The sequence below is a fragment of the Chlamydotis macqueenii genome, chromosome 2, assembly GCF_036417535.1.
Source record: "Chlamydotis macqueenii isolate bChlMac1 chromosome 2, bChlMac1.mat, whole genome shotgun sequence".
NCBI lineage: Eukaryota > Metazoa > Chordata > Aves > Otidiformes > Otididae > Chlamydotis > Chlamydotis macqueenii.
Window position 1 is genome coordinate 117539356 of NC_141557.1, and position 18311 is coordinate 117557666.

At 42.4% G+C, this 18311-nt stretch overlaps 1 protein-coding gene across 1 annotated transcript in view; it reads right to left on the reverse strand.

Annotated features, from left to right (window-relative positions):
* The window catches only part of GAREM1 (GRB2 associated regulator of MAPK1 subtype 1), a 105315-nt gene that overhangs the window by 69581 nt on the left and 17423 nt on the right, over positions 1–18311 (reverse strand). The window contains exon 2 of the mRNA XM_086740770.1: positions 11993–12133. Within this exon, the coding sequence (XP_086596896.1) occupies positions 11993–12133 (141 nt within the window). The remainder of the gene's footprint in view (positions 1–11992; positions 12134–18311) is intronic.

The following is an 18311-nucleotide window of genomic DNA, read 5'->3' on the forward strand; positions in this document are numbered from 1 at the left end:
TTCACAGGAAAAAACTGATGCCATGAACAGTTACAAGTAATGACCATCCTCCCCATCTAACATCTCAACAACGTCTAAAGAACATTAGACCTGATTTACTATCACACTGCAACTCTCCTTCCTACTCAGAGTATTTCTCATCCCACAGGCTGTAGCCCTTCCCCTATACCCACTCCTTCCCAGCAGATGGTTCTGGGTTTCCAAGTCACACTCATAAGAATCTCTCAATTTGGATCCATTAATCTTAAACACAGCACTACTTTGCTTTTCTTCTTTTCTGGGTGATACCATTTGTGTAGCAAATGCTGTAATTTCCCCCAAAGACTTTAAACTCTAGTAATTAAATTAACAGGGACATAGTAGCAAAAGAAGTGGACTATGCAAGCCACCCTGTCCATCCATCTCGCCAAAGTTTCACTTTTCCCCTTTAAGCTTCACAGTAGTCCCACTTGGTCTACACAGGCTTTACGTTTTGAGTTTGGAAAGGCAGAGGCCCATGCAACATTTTATCAGAGACTACTCTCCCCAATCAATACTTCCTGCTGCGCACACTTTCTCCTTCATAGATACACAACTCACACTTGCTTATGTCCCAAAGGCTACTAAGGTAAAAACAAAACAAAACAAACCCCAAACCTATTCCTCTGGCAGAAAACAACAAATGCACTTCCCATCATTTTGATGAAGTCCTTCAGAAGCCTTCAGATGTGATTGTGCATCCTAATCACCTGTTCTTCTTCCTTTTTGTGCATGTGTGCAGCCACCATGACAAAAACGGGACCTTTCACATGATAAGCCGGTCCATACACACACACGAAAAGAGGGATCATTGAGCACCATGAAATAAGGCAACAAGGAACAGAAGCAGCCAGCCTGAATTATTTCAGCCACCTAAATGCAGCGAGCCAGCCTCGGCTGGCTATTCCCAGTCTACTGCAATACAGAATTCATGTGAGATGAACCGGAAAAGGTTGAACTGGTGACAAATATTTAAAGAGTGCGCTGTGAAGGTGACTCCCTCGAAAAATGTAACCTTCTTAGCATTTAGATTTAAAAGGTCTTTCTTACTCCATGTAGGCTATCAGCCATCCAAGATGACAGTAGCATCTGTCAGTGCTGTAGGGTATGTGACAGGTGGCTCACCAGCCAGGCATTCCTAGCTTGAGGACACTCCGTACAGTGTGTCGGAGTACTTCCTTCTTTGTACGCTGTACACTGTACTTCCTTCTTTGCCCTTGTTCTGCTCGCCTTTGGGATCAAACCGCGGGCTCTGGTTCAAAAGAGGAGTTCAGTCTCACCTGCAGTAAAAGCGAACGAGTGGAAGAAACAGAGCGTCACGTCTGTGTGTAAAGCTGTGAGGGAAATAAGTACAGGCTTCAGTTTCCCTCTAATGCCTAGGTCCTTCAAAATGAGAAGTTAAATATCCATGTTTCTCCTACCCAGTTAACAATGGTCACCTTTGCTATTAGTGTTAATAGCTTCCTCCACACACACTGAAACAAGTTAATCTCTGCCAACTGAGAACAGAAAATCTCTGCAAAACAGCTCATGGCAAAGAAAAAAGCCAGTTTTTCCACTCCTCGAAGTTTCAAAGCTCACAGAAGTGCCTTTCCCTGACACAGCAGAATTACTGTCTTGGATCACAGGCTAAATTAAACACAAAAATTACATTCTCAATATAAACAGAGTTATACATGGCTTAAATAGCACGGTTTTATTTTCCTATTGGCACAATTGGTACAGTAGTTGAGTTGAAGCTTAAGATATCCGTGATGTCAGTTGCTTTAATAGGCAGCACTGACGTGACTGGCTCTCCTTCCCAGACGTGAAGTGTACTGGTTTCCATGGGGAGGATGCTGACCAGAGAATTCCTACCGCACTTCCTATCGGTTGTTTTGAGCAGCAAACACTGGCTCCAGGAGAAAAAAAAAAAAAAAGTCTGTTTGGGCATCCAAAAATTCACAAGATGACATCATCCTGTGTGACAGATTTCTCTGCAGCCCCGCCCCCCCTCCCCAAACACACACGACCTATCAAAAACCCTGCTTTACATTCCTGCCAGTTGGGTTGTGTATTTACAGAAGGGAAAGACATTCATAATTTTTGCCTTGCTTGTTTGTCGTGTTAGCTCAGTCATAACAGTTCCCCCTCCAGCCCCAAGAAGCAAAAGGGACAGTCAGTCTAAAAGAGATTTCTTAGACTAATCATAGGAAGCTCATGGCAATTTCTTCTGTCCCAAATACCCATGCAGATTTAGATCATGCAGCAAATCAGAGTATCAGCAAAGGAAAAAGAGAGGATAAACTTGAGACAAAGTGAAACAAAGGCAGAAGAGACAGTCAAATGAAGTTTTTGTTTGTTTGTTTGTTTAAAAAAAAAAAAAAGGTAGTATGCAGTAAATCATACCCAAATGACCTAAGCATTAAGGACTGCACTTCTCTCAAAATCTCTGTCTGCTACTAGCATGCACTACAATTCAAGTAAGTCATGGGACTGCATCACTCTTTGCAAGGGTTTCACAGCAGCCACAAGTGCTTGCTTTCTTCTGCACCTGTGATTCTGTTCCCATGAAAACACAAACCCCAGCTTCATGGACCAGAGTTAAATAAGAGATTAACAAAAGGCATCATTATGCATATGAACTACGAACTCAAAAGATACCACTTTTCAGCTCTTTTTAAACTGATTAAACAGTGACCATGGCCTTTACAACTGCCTTACCTTTATTCTCTTCTCCCATCAACGGTCAACTTCAAGTCCAGATGGGTGCTGTTAAATCTGTAAAATTCCTACTTTAGGAACACAGGTGTGAAGTTCCAGACTTGCAGTTCCAGACTAAAGGCTAACAGACCCTCTTTGAGCCTCTAACTACCCTTAAAGTTTTTTAACTGCATGGTTTTCTATGTGCTTGAACATCTACTTCAGGGTAAAAAAGGGTGAAGCAGCTTCATGATTAATTCTTGCCCTCTTCCCCAGGCAGTGCCTAGAAACAGGCAGCTCATCCCTTATCCCAGCCTCGCTGGCAGAAGCCCACAAACTGGGTAGGCTGTAGTGCTCATACATCTCCTCCCTTTTAAATCCTTACAGTATACCTCATGAAAGAGAAGAACAGCTTCCTCTTGGGAACACAGGAGCCACATTCCTAATTTCCTTGTAGCTTGTACTTAGGGCAGCCTCAAGTGGTCGGAAACGTGGGATCAGACAGGAACCTCGAGTGCAGCCCTAAATACACCCCAAATTCCCAGCGGGGATCAGCCTTTTCCTCTCAGCTTCCTAGTGGTTATGTTTGGCTGCTTTTAAGATCCTTCTCTCAAGCACTTAAGTCTTTCTAGCGTCATGCAAACGAGCCCAGAGCTCCACTGTACCAGCCAAGAGCAAAGGCAAAGTAATTTAAGCGATGCCGAGCAAATCCTGTGTGATTCAGCCCATCTCCCAGCCTTCTGGGAACCAGTTTCCTGGCTGCCGCTCTACCCTTCCCTCAACTGCAATCCCTCAAAAAGTCATCCTCCTCAGTTAATTTCTTTTGTACAAGCCTCTGGAGTTCTTTCCTAATTGATGCAACTCCAATCAGCTTCTTTGCTGCTCAGAGATCTGAAACAAGCAAACAAAACGACGACAACAAAAAAATCTTACAGTGAATGCTTATAAGGTCACAGCTGAATTTCAGCAAGTTGCAAGTCTGCAGACTTAGAGTAACAGCCAAGAACTGCGGAAGCCTGAGGGGAACATGCGATGCTACGAATCATCAGTTGTATTGCAAGTACAACTCTCTCCTCCTACTCCCTTTCCCTTCTCACAAATAAAACATACAAAGTTCAATGCTGAGGCAAATCTTAGCTTTTTAACCAAGGGTAAGATTATACTTGTGCTGCACTCAGAGTAGAGCAGGACAACTGCATCTAAAAGCATACACCTCTTTCCGCCTAGTACGTCAGCAAGACAGTATTGAAAAATACCACTAACATCATGATTTTTTGTTTCCTTTAAGATGCCAAGCAAATCCCATGAAACAAAACAAATATAATAGTACAAACTGGTGTCTACACACCACAAACTCTTCTTCCAGGTTGGAAAGCAAGAGAGAAAAGGCAGGTATTTTCTTTCCATCAACCTCTGGGACATAATCAGACTCTTACTCCATTACTGGCAAAAATATTACCCTGTCATCTAACGTCACCATTCTGCTTACATCAAAGAGCAGCAGCCTTTGAGAGCTGCAGACTCTGCAGCAGTTTCAGACATTTCAGCTGGGCCAGGCAACAAAACTGGAAGGTGGATGGGAAATAAACCAGAATTTAATGGGGTTTCACTGGAAGGCTAAATACAAACTTTGATGCTTTCAGCCATCAAACTGAAAGTCAAGCAAATTCAACAAATTCTGCAAGATGACTCCAGAAATCTCTCACAGACATAGGGTTGTGTATATATATATATATATATACACACACACATATCTAAAAAGAGAGAAGCAGACTCACGATCCACTGATTTTAATTTATGAGGAAGATAACATTAGGGAAACTAAATACTGCAAAAAAGTCTGGCTCACTCCAGAGAGATGAAGTTGAGTGTGAGACATTCTCAGCGGTCCAACCTGATGAAAGATTGCACACTGTCGTTTCACTAGAAGCTAAATTTGAGCCATCTCCCTACCCTGAAAAGGTATTTCTGATCCATAGCTTGCATTCTGGGAAGCTGCCAGCGCACAATACTAGAAAGCAAGTATCACATACACTCAGAACAAACTCCTTGGGCTTAGGACAAACTGCTCAAGCAAAAATAAAGTAAGCAAGCCAGCAAATAGAAAAAATAATTGGAAAGCAAACGCATGTATTCCTTAGCAGGTATAAAAAAAAATGCAAAGAGATTCTCCAGCACAGGTGATCAGGCAAAAGGGAAATATTTCATTAAACTTAGGTAAAAAGCTGTTAACTTCACCAGACTGGCTAATGGGGGGAGATGAAGGAATAGGAAGAACACAGGCACCCACAGGTGCAAAAGAAATAAGCAATTTTTGTCAGCAACTTCAGTGCCTGCATTGTGATCTTGTGATTCGATATTGCACTGCAGATCAATGAAGAGGCATTTGCCAAAATTTAAATAGGCACAGAAAAGTGGAATAACAAACAGGACCATAGGGAAGTCTGACATTAACTAAACTTGTTGAAGGGAACTCTGTGGAGAGAAGGGGAAGAAAAAAAAAAAAAGGAAAATTAAGAATATAGCTATTTGCTCATGTATGGAAGAACAGTTCATCCACTATTTCAAGGTGACAGGTTTGAAAAAAACAGGAATATAAAGACAATTTCCAGACTACAAAGCCATGATTGCCTAAAAGTGAAAAAAAATGAGTCTTTGGCAGGGAAAAAGGAGGTAGCAATCAAACTAAAAACAAGTAGGTAAATATTTTTTAAGGCCTAATCATTTCCCTGACAGAACAGCATGGAATGATGCTATATGGCCAATTACAAGCGTTTCAGACATTACTGATCTCAGACTTACAGCTGAGGAGGCACTCACTGCTCAGGAAAATGAGTGCCCTCTTGCTCTGCAACAGCCAGGCACCACTTCACAATTAGACTTTTAAATGAATACCAAATAGACTTTCTTCTGTTTGTTTATGGGGGGGGGAAAGAGTTGTAACTCTTGGGAAACTTCACATAGTCAAGTATGCAGAGCTACGGAAGTCATATTCCTCCTTTTAAAAGCGTGAAGGCTACATGCTAGTAGCAATACTTTTATTAGCAGCACCTGTGAAGAAAAGCTTTCAAACCTCAGACGGCTTTTCAGATCATATAACCTTTTTGAAGGAAAAAAAAAAAACAAAACAAAACTTGTGTACCACGTGTGTTGGCTTTTTTCTTCATTTTATTCTGAGGACACACATTCATTAATAGTTTACCAGCCCATAGACACATGGCAGCCCACCACTCTCAGAAGCACTGCACTGGGGCCCTGTTCTCTAGAAGTTACAGTCAGTTGTATACCACAACAGCCCCAGGAGAACTATGTGATAGCTGGGTGCCAGGTTAAGCTAAAAGCAAAACACAAATTAAAATGCAAAACACATTTCGTATCAGGGAGTGGCGTACCTGTTGGCTGGAAAGGACTCACCTCAGGAAGTTCCCTACTCCAGAGCAGTGTCCCTCCCTGTCTTAGATCTCACCCATCACTTTGAAATTAAAAATTACGCCATCAGAGCTGTGCTGCTCCAGCTCCACTTACATAGAAGAACAAAGCGTAGCTCTCCCTGACACCACCCACTGTTCCCAGGGAGGCAAAGCCCCTGACAAAGGGCTCTTTGTCCAACATCACCTTCCTTGACCAGGAGACAGCATTAAATTGCACTTTAGGGAGCAAAGAGTCTAAATTGAACAGAAGGCAAGGAAGCACCTCCTCTGTCCCCAGAGTAACACAGGTTGGCAGCAGATACCATAAAGCTGTCGAGCAAAGGACATTTGCCAGTCTAATGTTTGCTTTACTCTCCAGGGCCATGAAGAGAGCCATACAGCATACTTACAGAAGACCCAGCACACTATAAACATCTAAGAGTGCTCAGTATCACCAAAGTAAAAAATCCAAGCTCTTCCAGGTCTCAGCTGCATCAGGTTCAGGGTGGTTACTGAGCAGCAGCAGCTGTCATCACCATCTCAAGGCAACTAGGAGATGCCCAACTCACACCATACTTCAGCGCTCTCCTCCCTCTGTGTCCAAGGCCTGACTATCCCAGAGCAGGCAGCAGCAGGCCTGCTGGGACTGCAAAATTGTACCTTAGGGGCAGGCATGCCTTTGGACATGAGAGAGAAGCTTTTGCAGTTGCATGTTGCAAAATCCCAAGATGTTCTCCTGCTCCACTGCTGCAAAGGCAAGTTCACTCTTGAGAAGACCTGCAGAGAGCATCTTCCTCCCGGTTACCAGGACGCAATGAGGAAAAGGCCCATCAGGCAGTGCTCCATGATTAACAAATCAAACCAGTAGAAACAGGTTTCAGTGGGACATTTATTGTACACTAGCTCTAACACCAGAGAAGGGACTTCTGAGTCATTCCCACCTGCTGCCCTACCTGGGGAAGGTTCATGCGACAAGGTTTTAAATTTCCTCATTTAAAAGACATTAAGAAAGCTATCAGCACACTTAGGTAAGCAACGAGACAGAGCACCGGTGATTACTCTGTGTTAGCGATTGCACACCTTCACTATGTGGGGAGGTGTGAGCTCACAGGAAGAATATTTCCAACACCCTGGATGTGTTACGGTGTGGCACACCCTGGAACAGGGTGTTACTTTCTAAAATCTTCATAAAAGGATTTTCTTTATTAGTTGCCTCCTATGAGCACACAGACAGCAGCAGTGACAGAAGAGGTATTCCCTCCAAACCCTGGGAAAAGCTGAGAAGCAGCTTAAAGACAAAGAAAAGGTTTTGTTTTCTTTTCTTTTTTTTTAAAACATCATCTTGAGGGAACGGCTTTGCTCTGAGTAGGGGAAAAAAAAAAAACCTCAAACGGACAGGACAGCAAATGAACCATCAGTTGCAACAACAGAGATAAGGCCCTGAAAACAACAGTAAAGGTCCTGTTATGATTTGATTAAACATGGGAGTGAGTATTTGGGGTAAAGTAACCTAGATGCTGCCAACCCATCCCAAAGTACATTTTCTCGTATTGCATACACTCACCAATACCAGCAGAGCCTTTGAAAGAAAAGGGTACACTGTGTAGGGGAGGGCATGCAGGCACACGTGGGCCACTCCACAGCCCTGTGTGCTGCTCTTCCCGTACTGCAAGTTTTAAACAACCACATCCAACGCCATCAATTCTCAAATCAGTGATCTGCACACATAAGGAATCATGTCAGGTAGCACAGGCATTTACAACAGATTGAACCTGAGCTGTTTAGAGCCAGAGCAGAAGACCTCTGCGCCTTGAGCTGATGAATGCTCAAAAACGCTTTTGACAGTTTTGAGCTATATAGTCCTGGAAGGAAACACAAGAACGGTCAGGCAACAACCAAGGGCCACGGTGTCCAAACTCCCAGACAGGGTCTTCAATGCCTTTCAGTTATCACAGAATACATTTGAGATGTGGTCATCTGCACCCCTGGGACACATCTTCCCTCTGCAGAGGAACGAGAGGCATTCCTCTTGGTGAGCAGCAGCACAGTGAATTCTAATTCAGCAAGATACCAGCATGCCCTGTATCTTCCAAATTGAGATCATAAACCAGTATTTTCCAGAGCCTACTAAGGGAGACATTTATCAAGGTAAAGACTACAGTGCTGCCTAAGCCAAAACTAGCAGTAACATTTGTCATCCGCTGAAGGGCGTGGATGATACATACTCACTTTTAGAGTAGAAATTCAGTATTAAGGATATCACAGTACCAGGAACAATATAAAACTACTTCAGACAGAAAGCTGGTAAGACCTTCCTGCAAGTAGCCTGTGCATACTCAAGGAAAACAAAGGATACCAAAGCAATGTCCACCTGTTGTGATGGTTTACCTGGGACTCTTCTGAAGTCCACTCTCTCACACCAAGACAGAAGACTACCGGGACAGTAATTCTGATCTACTCTCCATTCTACATGCATGTGAAGACCTCTTTTGTTTTAGGAGCCAGAAACACAGCAGCCATTTGGTTTTAATTACATGAAAACCAAACTCGATGCTACATTAACTTGAGCTTTTACTCTAAAGAGAAGCAGACTGGAAAGAGTATTCAAGAGGGAATAGTTAGGCTAACAGCTGTCATATATGACTGTTTTTTGACAGAAACCGCAAAAATTAACCATGTCAGCCATCCCCAACAGAAACAACTAGGTGGCAGTTTCCCAGTAGGGAAGGGAAGGACTGCAGAACTCAGGCTCTGTTAATGAGATTTCACACAAATGTAAAATACAGTATTTTCCTTCTTTAATAAGGCTTTATTATATTTAGGTTTAATAAGTGTATCAAAACCTGATTTAGCAAGTAGCAAAATAAGATTTCCTTTATACTCGCATTTATATATGAGTGATGACTTTGTGGTACTTAAACCTATAATCTCAGGAGAGTAACATCAGTTCCAGCCTCCTTTCCTGCTTAACTGTTGCAACCAAAATCATGCTGCAATTTACTACATTAAAATTTTGCTAGGAGTTAAAAAAAAAAGTTATTCCACTAAAGCTGAAAGAAACCTGGAAAGTCATTTTAATAAACTCTTATATTCCATCTCTAAGGGTTGTTCTGGCAGGCAGCATAAGCCGTCATGTCAGCTGCATGTTCATAGTACATCCTACTTGACAGGATTTTAAAGTTATAGCAGGCAAAAAGTCAGTCTTATAATAAAAAAAACCCTCCAAACTTATACAGCAATATAGTTTACAAACATTTACAAAAATAAATTCCTTCTTCTAAAATAAAATACTAATGGCTGAGCCCCACACAAACATTCTGCCAACTGTTCTAGTTGTGCTTTCTGCAAATGTGGGAAGTTCTCACATGCAAATGAAGGGTTGTGCCAGCCAGCTCTCACAGCAGTCCCCACCTCATGGCACGACCTTAGGTAATGATCTGGAGTGCTCCCACCTCCCAGCCTTCCCAGAGATCCCTGCAGAGCAGACACCCCGGCTAGCTCCAGAGCTAGCAGCGTAACTGTGTCCGGCGAGCCAGTCACCATAGGCAGCTGTGTTAAACTTCACCTCTCCAGTGCAGGGTTCTGGATCTCAAAAGCAGTGATGCTATGAGGCACTGCACAACGCAGCACCAAAAGTGCACTCGGTGTTAGCTTACAGATTTCTGTACGGTACTCCACAGCAGTACAGATTTATCTTTTGGGTATGGAAGATGTTTCTAAATGCATTTAGATGCTACCACCCAAGTACCAGATTGCAGTGCTTTTTCTCCTAAACCTTCACATAGAATCACAGAATGGTTTGGGTTGGAAGAGACCTTCAAGAGTCCAATCCCCCTGCAAGGAGCAGGGACATCTCCAACCAGATCAATGTTGCTCAGAGCCTCATCCAACCTGGCCTTGAGTGTTTCCAGGGATGGGGCATCTACCGCCTCTCTGGGCAACCTGTTCCAGTGTTTCACCATCCTCATTATAATTTTTTTTTTCCTTATATCAAGTCTGAATCTACCTCCCTCTATTTTAAAACCATTACCCCTCATCCTATCACAACAGGCCCTGCCTAGACACACCTCTCCTTTCTTGTAGGCAAGCCCACCAGACATGCTCTGGTACTGCAAGTTAGCACTGACCATTTTTGTGAAGTTCCTTTGGCAGCACCATAGCCTATCGCATATTCAGGAAGTCCCCTCAGTACATGGCAGTTTCTGAACTTTCCTGTATTTTATTTTCATTAATGAGTTCCCTGAGTTCTGGCAGGGAACTTTCTAGAGATTTTTTGACAGCAAAATGTGTTCTGCCAACAGAACACACACTTCTCCTGCATTAATACAAGCCAGGAAGAAAAACACATTGATACTTTTGCAATATCTTAGGGGACACATTTTCATTTTGCTGGTATTTATGTAAATTTAAGCTCTGAATGAATGGAATATGAAGTCAGGAAACCCTGCTTAGCTGATCATTGTTAATTCCTTTAAAAATTAAGAACCAGTAAACTTCAGTAAACTCCTTAAGATCCAATCTTCTTTCATGTCAATAACCAGTTTATTTTCTGTTCTCCTTCTTCCAGGAATCACAGTGAGGATTTTAAAACGCACCATTCACTTTGAAGGAAGTGAAGTGTTTATCTGGCCACAGCACTGAAGCTTATGCAGCCAGGCAGTGTCAAAAAAAACAAAACAAAACAAAAAAAACCAAACCAAAACAAAAAAACACCAAACCAACCAACCAAACAAACAAAAAAAAAACCAAAAAACCAAACAAAAAAAACCCCTTCAATGTTACTAAGTGCAAGCACTAGAAACTGTTTACACTAAGAAAATTTGAATTCAGAAGAGTTTTAAAGCTACATATATTACGATACTACATGCCATGACATCAAAGCTTTTAAACATGTCTTAAAAAAAAAATTAGCTTTCCGAAGTGAACTCCAAGAAGAATCAGTATGAAAGAAGGCAACTGGTGCAAGCTTCATCACTCAAACAGGGTGCACCCCTGCAGTTGCAGCACTGGTGTGACAGAAACAAAACATTTCAGTCAGCTCTTGTACAACTCAGCACACCCTCACTGCACCAACATTTAAACAAGACCATAAGAGAGCTGAACAGACTGCTCAGTTGACAATTGGCTATACAGAAGACCAAGTAAAACACTAAGCCCAGGTCTTTGCTTCGTATCCATGGCTGTTTCAGTTCACACTTTCCAGCTTTCTGAATTTTTGTATCTACTGCATTAAGATAAGTGCTTCCCACTTGTATAGTATTATCCCATTCAGGTTTGTAAATAGGGATATTAAGTAATAGGAAATAATACTACAAAAATTTTAGAAAATTAAAACTAATTTGAAATAATAAAGTAAATATGGATCAGTTGTGTCATATCTTCTTGGAGCAAAGTACTACTGCATCATCCAAAAAGGCAGACAGTGACAAGGAACTACCGAGCAGCATTAGCGTGAAACTGCTGCATTATTATGAAGGGTTCTTGGCTTTTAACATGGAAATATTAAAAAAAAAAGCCCCTCCATGCAATGAAGTGTAAAACCCATTCCATCTTTGACCGAACATTTCAAGGCATGTTCAAACTTTCACGCCTTTGTCACAACATTCACAGATGAGAAACACTGGCAATTCATTGCACTCAAATTGAAACAGATTCTTCTGTGTAGCTACGTGTTCTGTCAAAGTGCTGCTCAATGAAATACATCTATTTAGCAGCCCTGGGAGTAAGTCAGCATCTCTTGTGTCCTGTAACGTTATTAAAAAGTCAAGTCACAGCCACTAACATCAGAGCCTTAGCTTCACCCTGTCAAATAAAGTGATCAGTGTAAGTGGTAGGCAATTCATTCTCTTTGAATTCGTGTTTCAGGTCAACAATAGCTTTACCTGCATAATGTACAGGGATTTCTATCTTTGGCCCTATGACGTAGTGGCCCTCCTCCAGACTGTGAGCTGTAATTGTTGTCCACTGCCGACATGAATGAATCAGAAGATAATCGCTCTCTCGAAGGCCTTCTACAGTTTCGCCTGCAAAAAAGATGTAGATTTTGTTAAAAAAAAAAAAAAATCACACATTGCATGAAGAAGAAAACTTCATAATAAGCATTTTATTCTTATTACTGTTTATTTTTTCAGACATTTTGATATTTAAAAATCCAATTAAGTAAGATTCAACACTAAACAGTATTCATTTTGCAGTATAAGCACTTTACCTTACACAAAACAAACATAATCCAAAACAACTCAGTGCCTCAATACGATACCATAGAGATGCAACACGGATTACTCAGCAGTGGCTCGGGGCTCCTTTTTCAGCTTTCTGCATAAAACAGGCTTTTCATATCTCTATTTATATCTTCCTATCTCATTTAATACAAATACTTGAGAGTTCTTTTAATTTTTAAATAGAGGAAATAAGTACATTTTCATACAACGAAAGGTCAGTATGACCCTACCCTACAGCCACCTGAAGCCAAATCTTGTTCATCACTGTGCGTAACTGGATATCACACTGGCAGAGAGAGACTTCAGCTCTGTCATCCTATCCCTTTGCAAGTTACTGCTTAATTAGTCATTCCTATGTCTGTAAACTTAATCCTGCCACTTAAGGACGGGAGGGGTGGAAGGGGGGAAAGGATATTAACACACACCAAAGTCCTCTCTCAGAAACAAATTCAACCAGAATCCTCCCCAGCTAATGTCCAGCTCATGCTTGCAACACCCTTGGTTGTACCGTTAGTGCCTGCCAAACCCATCCCAAACACAGCCGCAGACCCAGCTCTCCTTTCTTCCCTCATCTCTAACAAGTCCTCTGCATTTCCACCAAGCCCCCTCCCCTCCTCCACCAGCTGCAGCGCCTGATCGGGACAAGAGTCCTTTGCTTGACTTTCCAGCAATTGCAGGAGCCACATCAGACAGACTCCTCAAAGTGCCAGCTACACATCCCAAGCATGATACGTGATCAACGTTCCGTAGAGCAGGGCGTATCAAGGAAGGCTGCTCCCACGTACCTGCAGTGCTGCTCAGTCCGCTTCTGTGTGAAACACACAGAAAACAGCCTTTCTCCAGGTGCCTTTAAAGCAGCCACGTGAATTTTCAGGAACACTTCACAGATGCTAAACACCGGCCAAGAATAACGAAGCTTTAAATCTCATTTTCCCTCTCTCCCACCAGACCTCTGCAGTTACAGCCAAAAATAAAGCGAATGGTTTAGCCCTAGAATCATGTTTGGACAAAACCCATCCCCTTCAGCTACTACAAGAAACTGCACTTTTTCTTTCCTGTCTTCTGAAATGTGAAGTCAGTGGAAGAACAAGACTTTCCTCAGCCTGGAGCTGCCGACATTTCACCTATTCTGTCTCTGCAGAGGAGCGGTACTTCCCATTGAGCTTTTTTTTTTGCCCACACCAGGCAATTTTTTCCACCGTAGGCAATGGCTACCACACACCCCATTCCTGCCTGATTTCATGCTCCCATTCTACCAGAAAGCGCCCTCCTACACGAATCAAAACGCAACAACTGGTGTGTGTGAAAATTGTTAGATTTTTAAATCAGACACTCTCCAGTCACAGGATTTTGCTCATTTCCTCCAGCAACTTGGGTTTGTCTAAAAAGGGGAGAGCCCCCTCCCAACCCATCTGCAGAGTCCAAAAGATGGACTTCCCCGGCTCTGCTGCCTCATGGCTGGTTAAACCTTAAAAAAAAAGTTCTGTTTCATACATCTGGGGCTTTAACTTACAACCGTGGATAAACTGCTGTTATGAGTGGGGGTTGGGGGGGAAAAAAAACCCAAAGGTATACAGAGCTCGTTAGTGCTGGCTGTTCTTGCTCACATGAAGGTACCATTTCCAGCTTTCCTTCTTTTCCACAGCACAGATACAATACAGAAGCACAGGAAGCTTTCAGGTAAGCAGAACGTTTAAATAACTCGTTTCCATGTGCTTCTTGGACCACGGTCCTTGGCAGCCCCGCCGGGCAGATGGGCTGTTTAACATCAGCTCCTGTTCCCTGGCAAGCGTCACCCCTCCACCCAGAGCGCACTGGGAGAAGGAAAGCCTAAGGAAGAGTGGCAAAACTGCCATGCAGCATTGGAGAACTCTTCAGTCTCATTCATACCTTGAATGAGACTCAGATATATTTGCTACAGACGTCACACACCCGCTAAATTTTACCAAATCATCTGACCTTGAGCACCTCCTGTTCCCTGCTCACAGGGGAGAGAGAGTATTTATACTCCTAATATGCATAAAAATTACCTTCAGCTTGCTGCAAGAGGGTTGCAATTTCTTCTGAAAACACAATAATAATAATAATAATAATAATAATAATACATGGTATTATATGAAACTCATGTTTAAGTTCAGACAGTTACACTCAGGCTTTCTATAACCCATGGCAACAAGTAATTATTCCATCCCACAACAAAATAAAACCAATGACACTTAAGGGGAGAACTAGTATTTTACTAGCTTCATTGACAGTGGTAAACAAATTTTGAAGAAAATACAAAGCATCTCTGGTATGCTTTTTCTCCGCCTTACAATCTGTAGGTATAATTTCAGACTGTGTCCTAAAGGAAGGCTGGATTCTATATCCAGGATTGCAGGGAAGCAATTACAGTATGGGTCATCCTTGAAGAGCCTGAGAAAGATATTCTCAGGAAAATAAAGACACCCATTAAGAAAAGGTGCTTCCAGTCATGGCTCACATGCCACGATCTGTTTAGGCGGTTACTCCACTAAAATAGGGTGGGACAGGTGAATGTACAAAGAGATTACTAAGACAGGCCCAAGAGTGACTACGTAATTAGCTCTGCAGCTGGGAAGTAGCTGTACTTTTTAAACCAGAACCTTGGAAACCACAATTCTTGTTACACCAATTATTTTCTCAAACCGAATAAATAGGAAACAAATTTTGCGCTTTGCCACGGGAGTCTGAGCCGAGGAGAGAAGGCAGGGTGGACGCAATGGGGAGTTCATGGTCACTCCGGCTCCCTCACAACAGGTAGGTCTGTCCTTACCAAGCCCTGATCTTTTCTAAGCATGGGAAAACCAAATTCCTGGGGCTGCTTGTTCCCCTTGTCACCAAAGGGATTAACGAACTCAAAAAAATGCCTGGCTAATGATGGCCTCCATGCTATGGGAGGAAATACAAGGAAGAGTTGACAGAGGACAAAAGAATATGGAGATACATACTCTCTTCTTTCTTCCATCTTCTTCTAGTCTGTCTCCCCTTGTAAGACTTTAAAGCATTTTCCTCCTGGAGAGGAGGACCTTTCAGGCAGGAGACACCTCTGACTGTAACTACACAACCCAGCTCCTGGCCCAAGCACAGTCCAGACTTGGCCCTTTACGCTTTTCTCAGCCAACCGTACCTTGCAAAACAGCCACATTCAATCTGATTTTTTCCCCTTGTCTCAGTAACACAAGTTGTGCAAGCCTTTCATTAATCACATTTTAACTACGTGGGAGAGAACTCATCAGTCCTCACATCCACCAACTATGCAACTCGGTTCTCACCTATTCAGCACACTCCTACACTGCTGCTTACACAAAAATCAGACGCCATGAGAAAACAGAGAACACAGGCCACTCATCTTTTGTAACAGTTTTGTCTCTTATGATCAAATATGGCTTAGCTCTACCTTTGCACCCTCTCCTCCCCGCCCTGCATGCCTGCAATATAATTAAACCACTACAAAGAATCTACAGACAAATACTTGAGTGGTTTTTTTCCCCCAAATAAAAACCATAGAAGCAATGAATTATCACATGCAATTCCCCACCCTTCCTCAAGTTACCTACCTCTTTCCAAAATATGAGTCAAGTTTATTCACGGTAATGCCCGAGACTAAGAAACCTATGATTCGCTAACAGTGCCTAAATCCTAAATCAAGCGCCAACGCCCATCCTTGCCTGACAATAAAAGCCTCACACCTCAGAACTGAAAAGTCAGCCAGTATGTTCCTACACAAGCTGTCCTCCTATAAGCACTCTCACCACCACCAGCATTTGGGCTACTTCATCACGTGCCACCAAAATGACACGGCAACAGCTGTTCATGCGTTCATTGCAAATGAGATGGATTACCATTTCTTAATTACACGATCCATTTCCGTACAACTTCCTAAAAACTACAGATACTGCAAAGCCCACCCTTGTTGAAGGGCAATTACAGAGGGAACACTGACCACAGAAGGAAAACTGTTTACATGTTGATACAGTTTAAAAAAAGGTAATTGCTTAATCAAGATTCCTGTGCTTATTAAATACCATGTACATTAAATGCCAATACGACTTTAACAATTCTTTCCAGTCCCAAAACTTGATCACCCACATTTGCCAAATCTTGGCTCTGCCATTGTAAACACTCCAATTTCAAATTAAGAGTTAAAAACTGCAGCAAGGCTGGGAGCAAAACACCTCAACCTACAAGTTCAGAGACGAATTTCTGTTCTCATGTGCAGCTTTTCAGAACCAGATGAGAAAACAGTAGTTGGTTATGCACAGGGATTGAGTTTACACACGGCAATGCTGCAGCACAGAAGGAAGCTCATTTCTTTTGAAGTAAGGACTGACCTCCCTGCTGGCTGTTGCCACCACTTACTTTCTAAAGATGGGCACTTTTATTTAGTTGAGCATCTCACAATTTCCGAATGCCCAGAATAAAGCCTCAGTTTTGAAAATGACTCCAGTTTTGAAGGGTCTGAGCGCTCCCATCTCCTTCTGGATCAACAATTACAGCTTGGCCTGTTATGGTCCATAAATGAAAATTCATGCAGGTTCCACATACTCTGGTTTGCCAAAGACAGCAATGACTTTTCAACACCAACCACTAAAGGCAAATCATGAAACAAACAAACAAAAAAAAAACCAACCAAAAAACAATTAACTTTTAAGGTTCTACTCCTAGTATTGAGAAACTTACATTCAAGTCAGTGCAAAATGTGCAGACCAACATGACTCATTCACTCACAGAAACTACACTGCTAAAAATAAGCAGCGATCTACAGGAATATAAGTGCTTTATAATGCCACACACTGTCATCTCGGCTAAGAGTTTGCATCACTGCCTTAAAGCATAAGCTTTGCGTCTGAAGACATTAAAATAGTAGGTAATGAGCAATTCAGAGAAAAAGAAGTCGCATGCAAGGTTCCAGCAATGTAACAGATACCATTCACACGTGCCAGATGAACTAGATACCATCTCCTCCTGCCAGGAAGATGGTTACGGAGACATTCCTCCCATCTCATTCATCACAGAAGACTGTAAAGTGAGCTTAAAGCTGTTCCTTGCACATCAGTTCAAGCATGCAGAATTTGCTCTTCCTGGAACAAAAAGGCTAGGAAGGTCATGAGACATTCAAGATGGCTTTTGTGAAATAGCCGGTGAAACCCCAGGGAAAACTCATCAAGACTTGGGGCCACGTGTTTTCATTAAGCCTGAACACCATCTGCATGCAGGTAACAGATGCTGTACAATTAAGTGCATCACCCAGCCTGCCTTGGACAGTTAAGTAAGGTGGTGAGTTTAATTATTCCATCTAATGTTCCACAACCGTGTAACGTATCATTACACAGGAAAATCTCAGCAATGTTAAAAATCATTTCAGTGGGTGCTCAGCCAGGTACCTACAAAACCACACACATGAATAACTTCAACTTTATCCCCACTCAGGCTTGCACTAACATTTGCTAGGAATGAAGGGTTAATTCATGGAACAGCAAAAAGAAGTGGCTATCCGGTCAGTTGAGCACGTCTGCTGTAAAACAACTAGGAAGAACAGTCAGCATGTGGCTAATGTTACCAAGGAAGACTAGCAACCAAAGTTTATTTTGCAACAACTGGAAGCTAAGAGAAAGCAGAATGACTAGAAGCTAGAAAAAAAAAAGAAAGAAGTGAGGTTCTTACTTATTTATCATGCTATCACTGCACTGAGGAGCCTTACTTACGTGTTATCTGCTTCACTGGACATGCAGCTCCACTGGCCTTTCCCCGGCTGAGGACCAAGCAGGCCACGCGTTAAGACACACCTTAGCATCGTCCCACAGCTTCATAAAAAACAAAGCACAGCCCCAGCCAGTATGAAATGAAGTTATAATCTATTGTTTAAAAAAAGCAGACAGTATTATGAACTTCATGGCTCTGTGCCTTTGCACAGGTTTCAGGTCAGAGGAAGGTCACTGTGCTAGCACAACCATAAATG